The 18,175-nt window shown below is 41.2% G+C and overlaps 1 protein-coding gene across 1 annotated transcript in view; it reads left to right on the top strand.

The window, feature by feature from the left end:
* Nucleotides 1–18,175, top strand: part of LOC144767607 (putative methyltransferase DDB_G0268948) — a 652,594-nt gene that overhangs the window by 448,065 nt on the left and 186,354 nt on the right. The window contains exon 6 of the mRNA XM_078651010.1: nt 14,206–14,343. Within this exon, the coding sequence (XP_078507136.1) occupies nt 14,206–14,343 (138 nt within the window). The remainder of the gene's footprint in view (nt 1–14,205; nt 14,344–18,175) is intronic.

Here is an 18,175-nt window from a genome sequence, read left to right as displayed (position 1 = left end):
GCATAATTTCTGTTTAATAGTATTACCCCTACGGTATATGACCTTTGGTTTCTTAAGGATTATTTTTTATGACATGGTATCTGAACTCAAGATGTGCCAATTTTTTTGTAGTATGTTAAAAGTATGACTTCTATACAAGTTGTATTGGGTATTGAATGATACATCTTCGTTGGTTTTGATCTTACCATTCCTTTTTATTAGATTGTCCTTGGTTGCCAATAAGTGTCAGATTTCTATCCAGTCTCTTCGCCCTTGTCTCAGCTTTTTCAAGGCACTCGCTGTTATATCCGCGTTCTTTAAAGTCACTTTTGATGTCATTCAAATTACAAATGAAGTGCTCATCTTCACTACAGTTTCTTTGTGCACTTACCATCTCACCAAATGGGATGGCATTGATGGTCCATTGGGGATGGGCACTCAACGTGTGCAAAACACTATTGCATGACATTGTTGTGTCACTGTGAATGCTCACTTGTTTCACATACAGCCGAGGATCAAGGAACTCAGGGGCATATTATCAAGCTGGGCATTAAAATTATCGCCATTTTAGCGGCAGAAAACCGACTTAATAATGGTGACCTCATAAGACAACGCAACACCAGGACGGGACGGGCACTGATGGGCGGTGAGTGACACCTGATGTCAGCGGTCAAGTAGGTGGCGGGACCTGCTTCTGCCTTGCCTGACCCCAACATGGCTTCCAGCCACCACATAGCCTGCCTTATTGTTTGACAAGCTGGGAGAACCTGGAGCACCCTTTTGCAGCTTGTAGGGAGCGGAGTTCGCAAAAGAGCGACAGACCCGGACCAAGTCAATCAGAGGCCAGGTTAGTGCTTGTCATACCTACGCTATTCCCTTCCACTTAACATGCCGGTTCCTGACAAAGTCTATGCTGTGGAATAGGTGAAACACACCACCCAATACTGAGCCCATGGAGAGAGGTGAGAAAGGGTGCCATGGGGTGCACTGGACCTTCTTCATATATAGAGCTGAACCTGGAGGTGAGTCAGATGGCCCAGTGCTGCTCTTCTCCATTGGAGAACATTGGAGGGAACCTGACCACCCCAGGGTGACAACATCCAGAGGCACATAGGGGGACTTAAATTAGAGGAGTGGACCAATGAGGGTAGATGTTATATACAATTTTATGGCAGTAGGGAACGCTGCGCAAAATAGTGTACATCAATATCTTTTAATGAGGGTAGATGGCACCATGCTGCAATGAATTGAAGGCCCTCAGTAATATTGGAAGTGCCCCCGTGAGTCTCACAGATTCACAAGACAGGAGGTTTGGTCTTCCACCTTGAGTTGCCATACGTTTACACCTTTACATATCACCACCTCAACTAGATACCAGGGGGCCGCACCCACTAACATCATTAACTTTTTGCCACCCAAAAAGGCCCAGACTAATAGACTTTCCTATTACTTTTCTCCTACAGAGACAAGGGGGCTGTCCCAGGGGGAAGCCCAGGGGTAGGGATGGCGCTCACTAAAGATGACCTCCTCTCCTCCCTGAGGGATTTTTAAAGTGAGTTGAGGGAAGAGCTTAAAGCAGATCTGGAGGGTTCCCTGGAAGCTCTCAACTCTGGAATTCAGGGCAAGCTAACATCAATGCAACAGAATGTCGACTCAGTGGGCATGTGCACACTGAACATTGAATCTAAGGTGAAGGAGCTGTATTGTAGAACAGTCCAGGTAGGATTGGCAAAAGTGTACCACGAGCAACTTCAGACTGTCTTCCCGAAATGCAAAGACCTCGAGTCCCGGAGCGATAACATTAGATTGCACAACCAGGAGGAAGGAGCCCAGGTCCCGGATCTGAAGTGTCATTGGCCTACTTGCAGATGTACTTGGCCCGAGGGGAATGAAGATAAAAATAGACAGGGTCCTCCGGGTGGGACTACCATCCCCTGGGGGAGGCGACAAGAGATGTTCTGACCAAGCTTCATTTCCTTCAAGGTGAGGGAGGCGCTTCTTCAAGTGGCAAGCAAAAGAAAGGAAGTCTCCTTTCAGGGGTTTGTGTAATCTATGTTCCAGGATGTGGACCCCCTGCAATGCTGGCTTGCAGACAACAGTTCCAGACAATTATGGAGAAGTTGAGGCAGGACAATATAAAATACCTCTGGATCTACACTTTTGGTGTCACCTTTACCTTCCAGAATAAAAAGCACCATGTCATCACCTATGTGGAAATGGTGGGTGTGTTGGGCCTGCCACCCCCCTGAAGACTCGCCCACTGAGATGGCCCCAAATAATTCGGGAGAGAAGGCAGCGGATGGCGGCTGAGGGGAGCGGTGGTGGACACAGAACCGACAAAGGCAGCAAAAGAAGAAATAAGTTGGGGTACAGAGAGGTCTTGTGTTGCCTGATCAGCCAAGAGGACAGTTAACTATGGTTCAAATAGATGCCCCTGGCAGCCACCCTCTGACAGCTGTGGGTGGGAGACTGGAAGGTCAAGTATGAAGATACTAAGTTGATCTGCGGACAGAATGTGACTCTTTCATTCTCCCGTAATCCAAGTGAACTGTGGCAGAGCGGGTGGTGGGTTGCCCTTTAATGATCTCTGATATAGGGTGTTCGACAGTGACTCATTTAGATTTTTTCTGGCTCACCACATGCGTGTTTTAACCACTACATCTATAATAATGTGTTTTCATAATGTGAGAAACATTTATTGGGGTACGTTAACCCTAAGTGTTCAAATTCTGATGTTCTTTGTTATTTTGGTTTTAGGTACAGGGCAACAATGTTTCCATATAGAGTATACACAGACAGGGGAGAAGAGACCACATGGAAAGACGACTGGGTGAGGGGGAGGGAGGTGGAGGTTAGACATTGGAGTGGCGTTCCTCTGGCACAATGGCGTACATCACCACATCTTAGGTAGTTATGGTCATCACCGTACTCACATGGAACACCAAGGGGTTTAACTCACCCACCAAACTTCAGAAACTATGACAAAACCTATTAGATCAAAGGCATGACAAGGTGGTTCTACACAAGACCAACATGAAAAGGTCAGAGGAACATTGGCTGCGACACAGGGCTTAACCCATTGTATATAGATCCTCAACCCCAACTAAACATAATGGGGTTGCTATCTTCTTCCACAACTCCCTGAGATTTCAGCTAGAGAGCAGCAAAGCAGACAAATAGGGAAGGGTAGTTATGGTCAAGGGGAGGACATATGGCTGCTTAAGTACCTTTTCTTCTAATTAGGCACCTAACTCTAACCAAGCTGCATTTCTGAGCTCTACTCTGTCGTTGTTGGGGATATTTGCTGAGGGGGAGATCTTCCTCATGGGTGACTTCAATCTCGCATTGGACTCCAGTTTAAACAGCACGTAATTACAGAGGTCACTCTAATGCAATTTCTCTAAGCCACTGAAAAGGGAGTTTGCCACAACTATGCGTTTTGCTCATTTTACACAACAAGAACCAATTGCAGAATAATACAAATCTGCTTGCTGCTATATTCTTCTTACGGTCTGACTATAGTAAACATGTGTTTCCTTACCAAGACTAAGTGTAGGATTGTTATTGCTCTGACATTAACAGTTTTTTTGTTAGTTTTAATAACGCTTTGGTTGGGATGAGTATTACTCCTCAGAAAGTTACCCTTAGGCCAACAACATGTACATCTGCAGCACATTCAATAGATCAGGTACAACTTATGGCTTCATTTATAGATTTTTCACAGGGAGATTTTACGCCAATTTTTTTCTACATTAGCACATAAATATACACATGTCCTATATGCTAAGGATTGTTAGGTTTGCACACACTACTTCACCTGTTGAGGTCATAACTTTTCATCACATTCCACTTTCATATGCAGTCACCTGTAGTATATTGCTTAGTTTATTTTATAACCAGAATCATTTAGAATATTCTTTTTTCAAAAATGATTGTATTCTTTTAAAAGTCCCCCTGCACATGATAATGAATTCTCATTCACAGGCTAAGCAGATGGAAACTGCTTGGTAATACTTCAGGTCCCAAACTAGAATAGATAATGTTAAAGCCTATGGGGGCACATGCATCATTGTAGGATTTTGCACTTCCTAAATTGCGAAAATTAAGGAATCGCAATTTAGGAAGTGCAAAATCCTATGCATCAAAAAATCCTAAAAGTTTTTAGGATTTCTTAATTTTCGATTTGCGATTCCTTAATTGTGAATCGCAATTAAAGAATGGCATTACATTGATTCCTATGGGCCTAGAGGCCCATAGGAATCAATGCCGTTTTGCATTTCTTTTTTTTGGAATTCGCAATTTGTTGATGCATTGCAAGGGTGCAGAGGGGGGTCCAAAGGACCCCCCCCTTGCACCCCTGAAATGTATTTTAAAGTGCATGTTTCACACACACATGTCCTAAGGACACTTTCCAAAATGCATTTTTGTGCTTTTTTAAAGAATTTCGCAAATTAACACGAGGGTCAACCTCGTGTTAATTTGCACTTCCTATTTCAAAATTCGCATTTTTTTAAAAATTGATGCATTGCATTTAAGGAATCGCAAAAATGCGATTCCTTAAATGCATTCGCATTTTTAGGAAATGCAAAAAAAAGCGAATTTTGAAAAATTGTTTCATGCATCCCAAAAACTTATTTAGGAAGCGCAAACGGCCGAATTTACCGATTCGCACCGTTTGCACTTCCTAAATAGGTTGATGCATGTGCCCCATGAACTCTATTTGACATATTCCATGAAACCCTTTAGAAAAAAAATTCATACAAGCTTTGGAGGAAAGGAGAGCAAATGAAGTTGGTTTAAAGTATGTGTGGAAGAAAAAGAAGGGCATCATGCGAAAAGGCTGTATCCTAGATTGAAATTAGAAAATAGATAGAAGGAAAAGCTATGCATTTATAAAAATAGGACCTAAACTAGACCTCACCACATGCGATAAAGTGGATGTGAACACACATTTGAAGTTCTTGTAGGACCTGTTTAGATTCTTACTGGAGAAAATCCTGTAATCCATGGAGTGTACTTTGTATGACCACTGATTAAGAATGTACTTGTTACCTAGCTTTAGTATTCCCAAAGATATATCATGTGAATTGTTTGAGGCTTTTGAGAAGAACTCACTACATAAATCTAGATGTAGTACTGATGACGATTCACATTTAGTGGAAAATATTTTACTGCCACTATTTCTTCAGTAAGAGTAATCCTAAATGATGGTAAAATTAGAAAGCTATCTAAAATAGTGGATAAGTTAGCAACGTATACATCTGGTACTTTGCCAGCAGTAAACATAGAATTATTAGCTCTTTAGTCTATGGTCTTAAATGCTCAATTAGCTTTAGATATATTGTTAGCTGAGAAAGGCGGAGTGTGTTAGATGATGTAAGTGCAACATTGTGCATACATACCTAACAATATTAAACAGATAGAAGAATTTGTAAAGAACATGCCTTACTTAAAGCCTTAAATATAAAATTTAGAAGCAAGTCAAGGTTTAGGAATCATTAGGGAAAGGAGAGTCTGCTATAGATAGATGGCTTAGAAGTATTGATCATGGAGTTTTTCAAGATCTACTAAGACCTATGTTGAATATTGACATTTGTTTAATTGGCTTATATGCTTTATAAAATGGAGTTAGATGTTTGTAACCAAGAAGGGAAAAAGAGAAATAGAAGAGACAAAGAGTAAGGCTTGCAATGAAATAAAGGAGTTGCGATAATCAAAGAGCAAGATGGGAGAGACAGCAGGGAAATAAGGATATTCCTTGAATTCATTTGTATTTCTGTGATGGCTATTCTAACCATCAGAGGGGTGAGACTGGGAGGCCATCATTTTGTCATTTGAATGATTAAATGCATTCATTAACATAGTGTGATTTACAGTGATAAATATGTTTTAAATAAATATATTATGAATATTATAATTATAAATATTTTTTAAATATTAATTAAATAATTTGTAGTAGGTGACCACATTTAGGCATCATAAGTAGCACCAGAAAGAACATGTTTGCATAACTTATTTTTGCCTACTTTTAATGCCAACTTAAATAATGATACTAATGCATTTTAAGGGCATTTGTTATGTATTAAAGAACTGATAGTAAGGGTCTCACTGGAAGGAGGATGGGAGGATTGGAGAGCGACTTGTGGGAAGAGTTGACTGTAGCAAGCAGTCTGGTCAGTGTAACAACTCAAGGATGTAGCCATGATTTTACTATTGTTTATCCTTAGGAAGAAAGGGAGTTCACCTGTTCCCAATGTTTACAGAAGACTAATTGGCTCCTGAGAGTGGGAATGAGCTGCAATGCTGCAATTAGCGATGTTGTTGAAATATAGTGCATGTTCCTTAGACTAAAGTGTCTTCCTTACTTTCAAATTCGCACTCTTGTGTGCTAGAGACATGCTTTCTGACTTCATACTGAGACAACCCCATCTCATCTCTTCTGATCGCCCCTTCCTGAGTGGAATGACTTTATGACTAAATTTTCATATTTCTCTCATCAGAGACTTTTTTTTTATTTTCTGAAGCTGACACCTTACTTTACTCCCATAACCAAATGCCCTTTCTTGACTTAACCTTCCTAATTTATATTAGGAATTACATTAATGGAACACATTTGTTGAATATTCTGTATTTTATTTGTAATTCTTGTTAATGTTCTGTTCTATTTAACCTTTTTTTGAAGTATCGACTTCAATACCATGTAGGTCGGCAATAATGATGACTGAAATGTGAATACTTAATGAACCAATGAAATAGATTAAACTAATTTGTTACTAAATGCCTTTTAAAGTCACTAAATTATATTTGTCATTTCCTGTGGAACCCCGTTGATCTTCACTGTTTATGGAAATGAATGTACATCATTGCTCTCTCCTTTCCGATGAAAAATGGTCTATATGACCGGTGGTGGGTTTTGTTTGATTATACCCGCTGTTTGACATTCAGGAATCCCTACTTAGCCGCTGGTCTGTCCTGCTGAAGGTGATCTGACTTCCAGAAACTTTTCTAAGTATCAATATAGGGTGCTTCACCAAGAACAAATCAGACCGGCATTCATACCTTCCTAGGCATGGATACCAGATATTACCTAGTTGGAGATTTCTCACCTTTGTCAATGACCATACCAGTACCCCCCTCTTTTCAGCAACCCACCATTGCTGAAATCTGCATTGGATCCAGCCTGCAGCTTGTCCCGCCAATTTGCCAATGAGCACCTTTTCTCCTGAAGTTTTCAATGTCAGAAAGTAACTCTTTGACCAGGACCTGCCAAGTCCTCATATCTGATCTACATTCTATTTTGGTCAGCCGTAGACATTACCTTTGTTCCAATTTAGCATGATCAGGTACAGTAAGCCAATGTCGATTGTTAGCAGTTTGGCAAGCCTGTCCTCACACCTGTTTTCACAGAGAAAGGGGGCTTGTTTGTGTGTATGATTCAAATGTAATTGAACTATACATATTGTCAGTTTCTGGTCATGGAACTATGTGGAAAGGTTTAAATAAGTGTGGTCTTCACTGTTTTGACTCACACTTGTGGATATGGTTTAACACAGGGGGCCTGATAAATGTCAGGCTTGGCGTATTGGGTTCACATGATTAACAATAGCAGACTGCATGATTCTTAAATGTGATACAATCTCTTTATTTACATTGCCTACATAGGTTGGGTTGGCTGTAAATACTTTTTTGAGACTGTCATTGTTTTTGCAACTATTAGTATTAATATTTGGCTTCCAAGTTGAGGGATCTACAAAGCGTGGCAGATGTGCCTTTGGTATTAGTCAACTAAGTTGTCAATTGGACTTTGTCAGAGGTAAATGTCATTACTTTTTTTATAAGACTTTTTTAAGTCACTTTGTCTTTTAAATATTGTTAGAAATGGGGGTCTCTAGTTGGAAGAGGTAAGTACCTTGGTCCAAATAAGGACCCTTCTTCCTACTCAGGATTAGGGAGTTACACTCCTAAAATTCCCTGCTCACCCCCTTGGTAGCTTGGCAGTCAGGCTAATTCTAGAGGGGGCGTGTAAAGCATTTGCACATAACTAACATTAATACAGTGTAAGCACTACAAAAAGGACACCATACCAGTTTAGAAAAATATTCACTATTTTGATATACTCAAGACAAGACAAAAAACGATAAAAATCCACAAAATCTTCAGTCATCAATTAACCTTGAACTACAGTTCCTTGAAGTCGATAGCTCCATCCGGGGCTATCACAGCATCATGAACAAACAAATCCAAACAGTTCTGTCTGACCACGGCGTCGCAGGACAGCTACGGTGTCAGGAAGACCCGGAAAACAGTACCTTTTAGAAATACATTGCGTCCGTGACCTCTCGTTGAGCTTCTGAAAGCATGGTGTCAACAGACGTCGATTCCGGAGGTCGGTGCAGGAGTTGTCGGGCCCTTGAAAGCATGATCATTGCAGATCGAACTCCTTGCGGTTGATGTCAGGAGCACTGGCACTGACAGGCATCGGGTGCTACTGTGCGAAGTGCAGCAGTGTGGCATGTGATGCCCTCAGGTCGCAGTGAGAGCAGCGGATCTGTGGCGGCGTCAGGAATCTATGACATAATATCGACAGACAAAATATCTACATACAAAATTATCTACACAAAAATATCGACATCAAAAATATCAGAGTTATATCTTCATAAAGGTAAGTAGTACAAAAATATAGAATTTAAATATATTGTTTTTTTAAATGTATTAATAATAATGTAAAATTAATTTAAAAATACATATAATTTTTACAAATATTAAATAAAAACATTAAAACATATTAAAAAATTATAACTAATACATATAGATTTAAAATAAATTAAAAAATCTACATATAAATTAATATATATACTTACTCCACATATTGCAACAGTAGGGAAAGCATTGGATAGCGTGGGGGTAAAAATTACTATTCCCACTCCAGAGGGTGCAACAGTAGGGAAAGCGTTGGATAGCGTAGGGGTAAACATTACTATTCCCACTCCAGAGGGTGCAACAGTAGGGAAAGCGTTGGATAGCGTAGGGGTAAAAATTACTATTCCCACTCCAGAGAGTGCAACAGTAGGGAAAGCGTTGGATAGCGTAGGGGTAAAAATTACTATTCCCACTCCAGAGGGTGCAACAGTAGGGAAAGCGTTGGATAGCGTAGGGGTAAACATTACTGTTCCCACTCCAGAGGGTGCAACAATAGGGAAAGCGTTGGATAGCGTAGGGGTAAAAATTACTATTCCCACTCCAGAGGGTGCAACAGTAGGGAAAGCGTTGGATAGTGTAGGGGTAAACATTACTATTCCCACTCCAGAGGGTGCAACAGTAGGGAAAGCGTTGGATAGGGTAGGGGTAAAAATTACTATTCCCACTCCAGAGAGTGCAACAGTAGGGACAGCGTTGGATAGCATAGGGGTAAAAATGACTATTCCCACTCCAGAGGGTGCAACAGTAGGGAAAGTGTTGGATAGCGTAGGGGTAAAAATTACTATTCCCACTCCAGAGGGTGCAACAGTAGGGAAAGCGTTGGATAGCATAGGGGTAAAAATTACTTCCCACACTACTCCCCCTTTAACACACAACACACTACACATACAAAAAAACACAATTAATATAAATATCAATTAATCAATTAATAGCAATCAATATCATTAAATTGATGTAATTATAAATGAACTAATTAACACATATTAATTACCAATTAATTAACAATAAATACCAATAAATAAATACTGGGGGCCCGATTCACAGAACTAACTTAAGACAAATTCCTAAACTTACTACTTTTGGTATTCACACAAGTTAGGATTTTGTCTTAAGACAGACTTAAGACAAACTTAAGACAGAATCCTAACTTAGGTCTGTCTTAAGTCTGTTTTAAGACAAAATCCTAACTTCTGTGAATACCAAAAGTAGTAAGTTTAGGATTTTGTCTTAGGTTAGTTCTGTGAATCGGGCCCAATCTCTTTAATTAATTAAATTTAATACTGTCACACCCTATTCCCCTATAAACACACAACCCACTACACATAAATAAATCACATCATTTAATCACTTAATAATAATTAATTCCCAATTAATTATTAATTAACAATAACAAAAAATTAAATATATTAGCACATTAACTCTAATTAATTTAATTAGCTAATTAATAATACTTAATCACCAAATAATTATTAATTAACAATAACAAAAAATAAATATATTAGCACATTAACTCTAATTAATGTAATTAACTAATTAATAATAATTAATTACCAATTAATTATTAATTAACAATAACAAAAAATAGTAAAAACTACTACATTAACTCTAATGAATTCAATTAAATAATTAATAATAATTAATTACCAATTAATTATTAATTAAAAATATATTTAAAAAAAAAAATAATTAATTAATTATTAATAAATTACTTCCCACCCTATTCCCTATAAACCCACAACCCGCTCTGATACTAAAACGCAAAATGTAAACAAAATTACTAATTTCCAAACATATATTAAAAAACATATTTAACAAACATATAAACAACATAATAAAATACATAACACTAAACAAAATTTCAATATTAATAACATACATACCTTAAAAACGATATTCTGTCTATCGATATTTTGCACATCGATATTCTATACCATCGAAATTAAAACATCGATATTATTGTATATCGATATTTTAATTTCGATATTTTGTCTCTCTACCGGCGTCAGATGACATCATCTGTGAGATCACGTTGCGAAGTGATGTGGTTCTCGTCGCGTTGCTGGCAGGTCACGGTGCAGGCAGAAGCATCATCCTTGCTGTATCGCTGTTGCTGGCTGACAAACTGGAGTCGAAGGCCCTGGCATCGGCAGGCCAAGGCTGTAGTGCGGGATGAGGGTGGTGCATTGTGTAGCTTTACATGCGGTGCCCTCGAACCAAGGTGCAAGCAGCGGCGTCAATTTCGGCATGGAGCTGCGTCATCGGGGTACAAAGGCGTAGTCGTGAAGCGAAGTGATAAGGAGTGCGGTGCCCACAGGTCACGGTTCGAGCAGCTGCCCAAGACAGAAGCATCCACTGCAGGCCAACAGAGCAAAGCACTCAGCAAAAGGTAGTTACTCCTCACAGCTTCTCCAGCTCTTCTTCTTGGTCCAATAGAGTTCTAAAGTATAGGGGTTTGGGCCCCAATATTTGTACCACCAAATCCTTTGTCCTCTGAAGTCAGAGAGTGTCTGTACCCAGCCAAAACCAGTTCTGTCCGCTCTGGTGCAGCTTCCTGGCAGGAGGTGGACACAGCATTGTCCAAGGCAGACAGGGCCTATTCAGGTGCATGGGAAATTTCCTCCCACCACTCTAAATGCAGCCCAGGTCTATTCCACCAATCCCTGACTGATTCAGGAAAGGCAGGAAACACATCAACCCCCCCCATGAAGTACGCAGGGTAAAGTCTATGAGTAAGAAGTGGAAGGTAACTCTCCTGCTTTTTAGTTTCATATGTGTTCACATATGATAGACACGTGTTACACACTTAACCATGCATGCTAAATTGTGTGGTGTGGTTCTTACACTCGCTTGAATGCCCTAAAGTATTCTGATGGGTGTTTTGCACGGTTTTTCTTCTTTTTTTTCCTTTACAGAGTTACTAAGGACCCCCAGGAAGTGGAGAGTGACACAGGTCACCCCACGTAGTGGTTGTCTCACCACAGAGTTGGTAAGAGTGGATCCCTTGATAAAAATAGGTCCTGATGAATGCCATGGGACTGGGACAGGAACAGACTAATTTGCATACAGCCGGGTTCTGAAACTGGGATGGTGCAATGAGCTAAAAAACGGTGTTGGATCTAGCCCTGATCTTTTGACTGGGTGAGAGTATTCTGCTTAATTCAGAGACTCTGTCCCTCACCACCCCTTGTTGTAAATATTTTTGTCCACCCTAAGCGTGGAAGGGTATACTCAGACATGAGTCCCTTGCTCATTGCACCATCAGGATTCAAGTAAGCCGGGCCGAAGACGGCTGTAATGCCAGAAACCGGTCCCCGGAAGCTTGTTTCCTTCCCAGTGTAAGAATTGGCTTTTGTAGTTTGGTTTGCCCTGTTCCCATCATGCACTGGGACAGGAACAGACTAATTTGCATACAGCCGGGTTCTGAAACTGGGATGGTGCAATGAGCTAAAAAACGGTGTTGGATCTAGCCCTGATCTTTTGACTGGGTGAGAGTATTCTGCTTAATTCAGAGACTCTGTCCCTCACCACCCCTTGTTGTAAATATTTTTGTCCACCCTAAGCGTGGAAGGGTATACTCAGACATGAGTCCCTTGCTCATTGCACCATCAGGATTCAAGCAAGCCGGGCCGAAGACGGCTGTAATGCCGGTAACCGGTCCCCGGAAGCTTGTTTCCTTCCCAGTGTAAGAATTGGCTTTTGTAGTTTGGTTTGCCCTGTTCCCATCATGCACTGGGACAGGAACAGACTAATTTGCATACAGCCGGGTTCTGAAACTGGGATGGTGCAATGAGCTAAAAAACGGTGTTGGATCTAGCCCTGATCTTTTGACTGGGTGAGAGTATTCTGCTTAATTCAGAGACTCTGTCCCTCACCACCCCTTGTTGTAAATATTTTTGTCCACCCTAAGCGTGGAAGGGTATACTCAGACATGAGTCCCTTGCTCATTGCACCATCAGGATTCAAGCAAGCCGGGCCGAAGACGGCTGTAATGCCAGAAACCGGTCCCCGGAAGCTTGTTTCCTTCCCAGTGTAAGAATTGGCTTTTGTAGTTTGGTTTGCCCTGTTCCCATCATGCACTGGGACAGGAACAGACTAATTTGCATACAGCCGGGTTCTGAAACTGGGATGGTGCAATGAGCTAAAAAACGGTATTGGATCTAGCCCTGATCTCTTGACTGGGTGAGAGTATTCTGCTTAATTCAGAGACTCTGTCCCTCACCACCCCTTGTTGTAAATATTTTTGTCCACCCTAAGCGTGGAAGGGTATACTCAGACATGAGTCCCTTGCTCATTGCACCATCAGGATTCAAGCAAGCCGGGCAGAAGACGGCTGTAATGCCAGAAACCGGTCCCCGGAAGCTTGTTTCCTTCCCAGTGTAAGAATTGGCTTTTGTAGTTTGGTTTGCCCTGTTCCCATCATGCACTGGGACAGGAACAGACTAATTTGCATACAGCCGGGTTCTGAAACTGGGATGGTGCAATGAGCTAAAAAACGGTGTTGGATCTAGCCCTGATCTTTTGACTGGGTGAGAGTATTCTGCTTAATTCAGAGACTCTGTCCCTCACCACCCCTTGTTGTAAATATGTACCACTGTATGACACTAGGCAGAAACATTTCGACCCAATTCTATAGGGCGAGGGGTTAATAACTTTTCCCATATCACCATTCACTTGTTTTTAACACCATACAGCTACCAATTCAGTTAAAATGTAGTGATGCAACTGTAATGGTTTTTAAATCTCACTCACTCACTTTGGGCCCCTACTTAGTTTAGAAGTGCATCCCTGTCGTCAGGTGAATGCCCTCCCTCTATCAAACTAAGTTTTTAGAGGGCGAAGACGGCCAATGATGAAGCATGACACCAGGTGGTGTGTGAGGCCAGTCCTAAACTTTTTGTGAGATGTCTACACTCACATACACAAAACAACCCTGAGCACCTTTTAGGTCATACAATCGGGAGCGGCCTCATTTGTGTGTAACATCTAGTATAAATAACACTGAAAGCACTTCTTATACATAACTTTGATGAGTTGCTCCAGCCCTCAATTACATCAATAATCCTTCTTGATCTATGACCTTTGATTAGAACTGGTTTTATTTCACAGTGTAAACCATTTGCAATGGACTAATTGTGCTTTCCTTCTACTAGTTAACTTGTAGCTTTCAAAATGTTTAAACTTTTTATGTTTGGTGTGCTTTTCTAACTTCCGTCTGGTTTAAACGAACTAATTCTGTTTATTAGGACGATATGCATTTTTTTAAAGGTACAGAGGCTATTAAGCGTGCAGAAGCTAAGGAAGCCACATACCATGTCAAAGTGTGTATTTGTCACTTACGCTCCCTCATACTCAGATGATTAAGAAGATCTACATGTGCCCTAGGAAGATTCAGCAGACAGGGAGACATAGCCTTTGATGCTACAATAATGTTAGCCACTGGGCTTGAAATTAAATGGAGTTGTCGATCTGAGCAAAATCTCATAATAAAACATTATTCTGAAGCTTGAAATCTCTCCTTTATTACAGAGTTACTAATATTTTGTTGCAACGCTCAATATCTGTTACTGCAGTGATGGGATTCTTAGAGTCAACTTTCATGTTTCAAAATTTTGTCCTGAAAGATCCAGAAGCTGCAAAGAAACTCCTACAAGAAGTGCAAGAAAGGTAAATAAATCTCTTGAATCGGTAAGCAATTCTGGCACTGCATTAAGACAGAAGTGCCGCATTGAATCAATGCGGTGATTATATTGTAAATCAAATATGTACAGGTTCCCAAAGATATTCTTATGCGCCTGCCTCGAGCTGCCAGACACCGAGTTGCTTAATACCAAGGTCGACGAATTAACTAAGTTTGGTTATTTCATGCGAAGGAACAGAGGGGCATATTACCAAATACTATCGATAATTATCGCTATGTTGGCTTAGCGGCAATATTTTTATCGCCGAGATTTGGCGATTTTTATCGCTTAGGAACCTTGCTATAATAGCAAGATTTTTATCGACTGTTTCCAGTCGCTAACATCTTGGCACGCCCACTTTGCATGCCATTAGTGATAAATTTCACTGACATGCAAAGCGGGGGCCAAGATGGTCGCTATCTCCTACTAGCTGTCGCTAACTGGTGTTAGCGACAGCTAGGTAATAGGGAGATAATGTTATCTCTGCTTTCTTGGCTTTTAAAGCCAAAAAAGTGGAGATAAACCCCCTTGATAATATGCCCCAGAATTCCCAGGAACGGAACTTTGTAGTCACAGGAGCTATTAGGCAGGACCACTGGGCTAGTTCAATTTTCTGCCTCAGTGCATTCCGTGATGCGCTTAGGGGGGCTGGTGTGTTTCATGACTGGATATGAAAGTCTTGGTGAAGTCACCCGTCTTGGATTTTTTTCTGAAACTACAGGATTTGGGAGAGTTTGAAGATGTGGGCACAAAGAGATCCAGCGTTTCACACCCAGGCCACATGTCATGCTACTCCGTGCATTTTGCGCTTAAATCTGGTTTGGATTGGGATAGATTGGGAAGCGGTCCTGATGCACCCCAGAGAGGTCGCAATAAAAGTCAGACTCCGTCTCATCCAGTTCAAAATCCTTCACCGGGCTATTACGATAGAAACTACATGAAATGGGAAGGGCAGACTCTTCTCAGTGCTTGTGTTGTCGGTAACTTCCCGCATACGATATGGGCTTGCCCATTATAGGGGTCTACTGGGGTGAGATAATTAAAGAACTGAATGCAATCCTGGGAATCTACCTCCCAGTGGACCCAAAATGTATCCTTCTGGGAATCCCATGTGACGTCGATGATCCTAGACCCAAACTACTTTTCAGCTCACTGGGCTTGGTAGTAATGAAGTGGGATATAGTACAATATTGGGGAAAGCAGAAAACTCCAACACTACACAAATGGAAATGTGGTATGAATCTATACATGGAAGTGGAGAGGGTGACGATCACAAGTAAAGAGTGCCCCAAGAAATTCACTAAAATCTAGGGTAGCTGGATGGCATACTATGGTTTAACTTAAAGTAACAAGGACACCCAAACAACCGTGACAGGGACTCAGGACTAAAAGAAGCTAGATGAACTCAGGATACTTGGGGAATTGGCAGGAAGGGCAACCAGTACAATCCTATCATACAAAAGGGTTACGGATGAAGTCATGTGCTCTCCATGTAACAAGACTATGGATGTCCACCGGAGATGATACATTTGATCAACTGGCCTGGTCTAAGTGAAACCTGGTGTTATTGTTATGTAATAATAATGCTTATTATCTAACTGAAACAATAAAAATATATTTAAAAATAAATCTGTATTGGATTATTAGGTTTGCTTTACTGGATTTAAAATGTGGATTACCCGCTCTTTGGAAATACGGCGTGTGAGTAGCTACAATAGAATACTATTCAGTTCCAAAGGAGAGGGGATAAATCTGTTACTTGAATGCGATTTGGATTGTACAAACCGCCTAGCCTTATCAGAGGACAGGGAGCTGAGCGCATTACCAAAATCAACCATTAGTGTCAAATGCTGTGGACACATCTTCATATGAATCATAAAGCGGATGGTTTCTTTTAAAGGCGTAATCCTCAGCTAACAGTTTCAATATTGGACATCTGTAAACTGTAAGACGTAAGAAGTCTAGAAGGTGTAGTGAACCACCTGGCCGCTACCCGATAATTTTATAAACATGCATCCAGAGGTCTGGTGTGGTCAGAGGGATTAAATAAAGCTGCTCACCCCGCTCGAGGTCAGAGCACATTAGGAACTCAGTATACGTGCATACGTGCATAGTATTATTGTAGGTGTACCTGGAATATCTGTTCAGGACCTAGGTTGCCCTTCCTTATGCCCTCTACAGAAGGTATATATCTTTTTTCCAATAGTCTAGATAATCTGTAGTGGTATGAGCCCTATTGTAATCAATGCTAGGTCAGGAGTCCACATTATGTTATGTATTTGAAAGGTCAAGGTGCTAATGTTGTTCCAGAAGCCTTTGATTATGTGGCAATCTCGAAGCATGTGCTTAAGGCTGCCTTGATTTTCTTTTCATCCCCACCATCGACTTGAGTTGAGCAACCCAAGTTTTAGAATCAGAGGGGAGGACAGTCAAATGGGCCTTGTGGCCATCCTGTATCTACCTTAGAATAGAGATTTTAAATTGCGTTACTCTTGACCTGATTCATCCAAGTTCACTCATATCAGTATCATTGAATAAAAGTCCCATTTGGTTTGGCGTCTTTATTTGTGTCTAGAATGACACTTATAGGGCCTTAACACCTCCAAGTATATGTAGCACTCTATAAATGCATCATTTCATTTCAATGAGTTGGGGATAGTCACACATAGATTTTTGAAGGACAGTGACCACCTTCATATGTTTTTCTTTATATATAAGGATAATAAGGAGGTTTGATGTTTGGAAGGGCACTTTTGATTTTTAGGAATTCATAAACATCTTGGACTTTAAGATCGAATAAGTGCTTAAAACTTGAGTAAGAGATTGGATATGTTTTAGAGACTTTGGGGCTCATTATGATGGCGATCCACCCACCATAACTTCCCGCCCGACCGCCATTTACCCCCGCAATATTACCATGGCGGGGGGGTACTGCGGCAGATGGACAGTGCGTCTGCCACATTTCCGCCAGTCGGTAATCGTCACGATTGCCGGCTGGATGGAACTTAGGCATTACACGGTGGCGGTATCTGGAAGACACCGCCATCCATGTTCAGATGCCTGGCGTTGAAGGCCTTTCCATGGCGGAGATGCTGCCAGGAAAAGGCATGCAGCAATTGCTTTGGAGGCCCCTTTCGGACACACGGGTGGGTGGGTGACTGCACTTGGGGGGTACCTATGGTACCCCTTCTCATTGTCATGCACAACGTGGCAGGCACCGTGTGGTGCCTGCTATGTTGTGCATTACAATGCACAACCTGTATTTCTGACATTGCGGCAGGTGTTGCTCGCAGCTGCACCCGCCGCAATGTTGACAATACGGGATGTGACTGCCAGGGTGGCAGTCGCATCCTAATTGGTTGTGCGGGACCTCCGCAGCGCTGGCGGCGGGTCCATACAACGCTAGAGTGGCGGGCGGACCGAAGTCCACCCGCCATCCTAATGGAGCCCGAAATGATTTACTTGGTAAATTCTTTTATCTGTCTGATTGCTTTGTCCTCTGCTTCATCGCTTTGTCCTCTGCTTTACTGTTTTGGCTATGCCATAATGAGGCTAGTACAGAATACTTCATCTTATTTACCAGTTTGTTGTCAACATAACGGATAGCTTGTAGAATCACTGTGAGGATTGATATTCAGTGTTCTGTGCTGAAACTTTTTACATTGATTTCTTTGTAATAAGAGAATTTAAGGTGAAAGGATGAGTTAATTTGTGTTCTATGTTTAAAAACATTGAGGGATGTGGTAATGATCCCAGATGCCATTGATTATCTTGTTTTGCAAGAAATGCTGTTTGGTATCTGAGGAAGTCTGTAAGGT

The sequence above is a fragment of the Lissotriton helveticus genome, chromosome 7 (assembly GCF_964261635.1).
Source record: "Lissotriton helveticus chromosome 7, aLisHel1.1, whole genome shotgun sequence".
Lineage (NCBI taxonomy): Eukaryota > Metazoa > Chordata > Amphibia > Caudata > Salamandridae > Lissotriton > Lissotriton helveticus.
Note: the sequence above shows the minus strand (reverse complement) of the source record. Positions and strands in the feature narration are given on the sequence as shown.